General features: G+C 52.4%; 1 protein-coding gene across 1 annotated transcript in view; it reads left to right on the top strand.

Moving 5' to 3' along the window:
• AIFM3 (apoptosis inducing factor mitochondria associated 3) overlaps nucleotides 1-1579 on the top strand; it is a 40473-nt gene that overhangs the window by 29363 nt on the left and 9531 nt on the right. The window contains exons 12-13 of the mRNA XM_035340895.1: nucleotides 30-90; nucleotides 1008-1158. Of these exons, the coding sequence (XP_035196786.1) occupies nucleotides 30-90; nucleotides 1008-1158 (212 nt within the window). The remainder of the gene's footprint in view (nucleotides 1-29; nucleotides 91-1007; nucleotides 1159-1579) is intronic.

A 1579-nucleotide genomic window follows, 5' to 3' on the forward strand; every position in this document is an offset into this window, starting at 1 on the left:
GCTTGAGATTTGTGTCCATGTGAACCTAGTGAGCTTCAGCAAGTCCAAGTGCAAGGTGCTGCACCTGGGTCGGGGCAATCCCGGGCATGAGTACGGACTGGGAGAAGAAGTCATTGAGAGCAGCCCTGCGGAGAAGGACTTGGGGGTTCTGGTGGACGAGAAGCTCGACATGAGCCAGCTGCGTGCACTTGCAGCCCAGAAGGCCAAGTGCACCCTGTGCTGCATCAACAGGGGAGTGGGCATCAGGGGAGGGAGGTGATTGTCCCCCTCTGCTCTGCCCTGGTGAGGCCCCACCTGGAGCCCTGCGTCCAGGTCTGGAGCCCACAGCACAAGAAGGATGTGGGGCTGTTAGAGCAGGTCCAGGAGATGGCCATGAAGTTGATCAGAGGGCTGGAGCACCTCTCCTATGAGAGAGCTGGGGATGTTCAGCCTACAGAAGAGAAGGGGTGACCTTATTACAGCTTTTCAATTCTAAAAGGGGCTTATAAAAAAGATGGAGGGCAACTTTTTGCTGAGACAGGTAATGACAGGATAAGAGGGAATGGTTTTAAACTAAAAGAGGGGAGATTAAGATCAAAGGTTAGGAGGAAATTCTTCCCTCAGAGGGTGGTGAGGCACTGGAACAGGTTGCCCAGATAGGTTGTGGATGTCCCATCCCTGGAGGTATTCAGCAACTGGTTGAAGGAGGCCCTGGGCAACCTGATCTAGTGGGTGGCATCCCTTCCCATGGCAGGGGGGTTGGAACTAGGTGATCTTTAAGGTCCCTTCCATCCCAAGCCATTCTATGATTCCATGATTCCATTCTATAGCATTAATTAACTTGCTGATGCAGTTATTCTAAAAGCTGATTTACTAATTAAGATGTGAAGGTGCTCTACAGTAATACCCCTGAGGAAGACTGGGCTGGACCTTCCCCTCTGGGGGCTGCTTGCTGTGAAATGGCCTGGCCCGGGTTTGCATGGGAGGGAAGAGGATGAGCCTGTTCCAGAACAACCGAGGACCTGAAGGCAGGGAAGGGAACGCAGAGGGTGCCAAGGCACGAGGGTGGGGCAGCGTGGGGCTGTGATGTGCCTGCTGTCCCCACAGATGTTCGAGAACCACAGGGTAAAGTTCTACATGCAGACGGAGGTGTCGGAGCTGCGGGAGCAGGAGAACAAGGTACAGTGTGGCGAAGGCTCCCCTGGGGTGGGAGGTGGCCACATCTCGCCCTGGGGCTGCTGTCTCCTTCATTGCTGGGCTTTTGCCCTCTCTCTTTCCCAGCCCCTGACATTCATATTCTTGAGCTTAGACCCCAGGCGCAACTGTGCTCCAGCCGCAGTGTTTGGGGTGGTTTCGTTGCTCTGAGATCCTGGAGGGACAGAGAGAGCATTGAGGGTGACCCTGCGGAAGCACTGCGTGGTTTTAACCCAGTCCTTAGAAAGCACCTGCAAGACTTCCTTGGTGGTCTCTGAAACTCTTCTTCTTGCCATTATAAGGAATTACGGCCAACTTGCATGTCAAAAATGAAGCAAGAAGCTAGTTTCGTTTGCTGCTGCTATAGGTTTTTTTTTTTTTTTTTTTTTTTTTTTTTTTTTTTTTT

Source organism: Oxyura jamaicensis, chromosome 15 (assembly GCF_011077185.1).
Source record: "Oxyura jamaicensis isolate SHBP4307 breed ruddy duck chromosome 15, BPBGC_Ojam_1.0, whole genome shotgun sequence".
Taxonomy (NCBI): Eukaryota; Metazoa; Chordata; class Aves; order Anseriformes; family Anatidae; genus Oxyura; species Oxyura jamaicensis.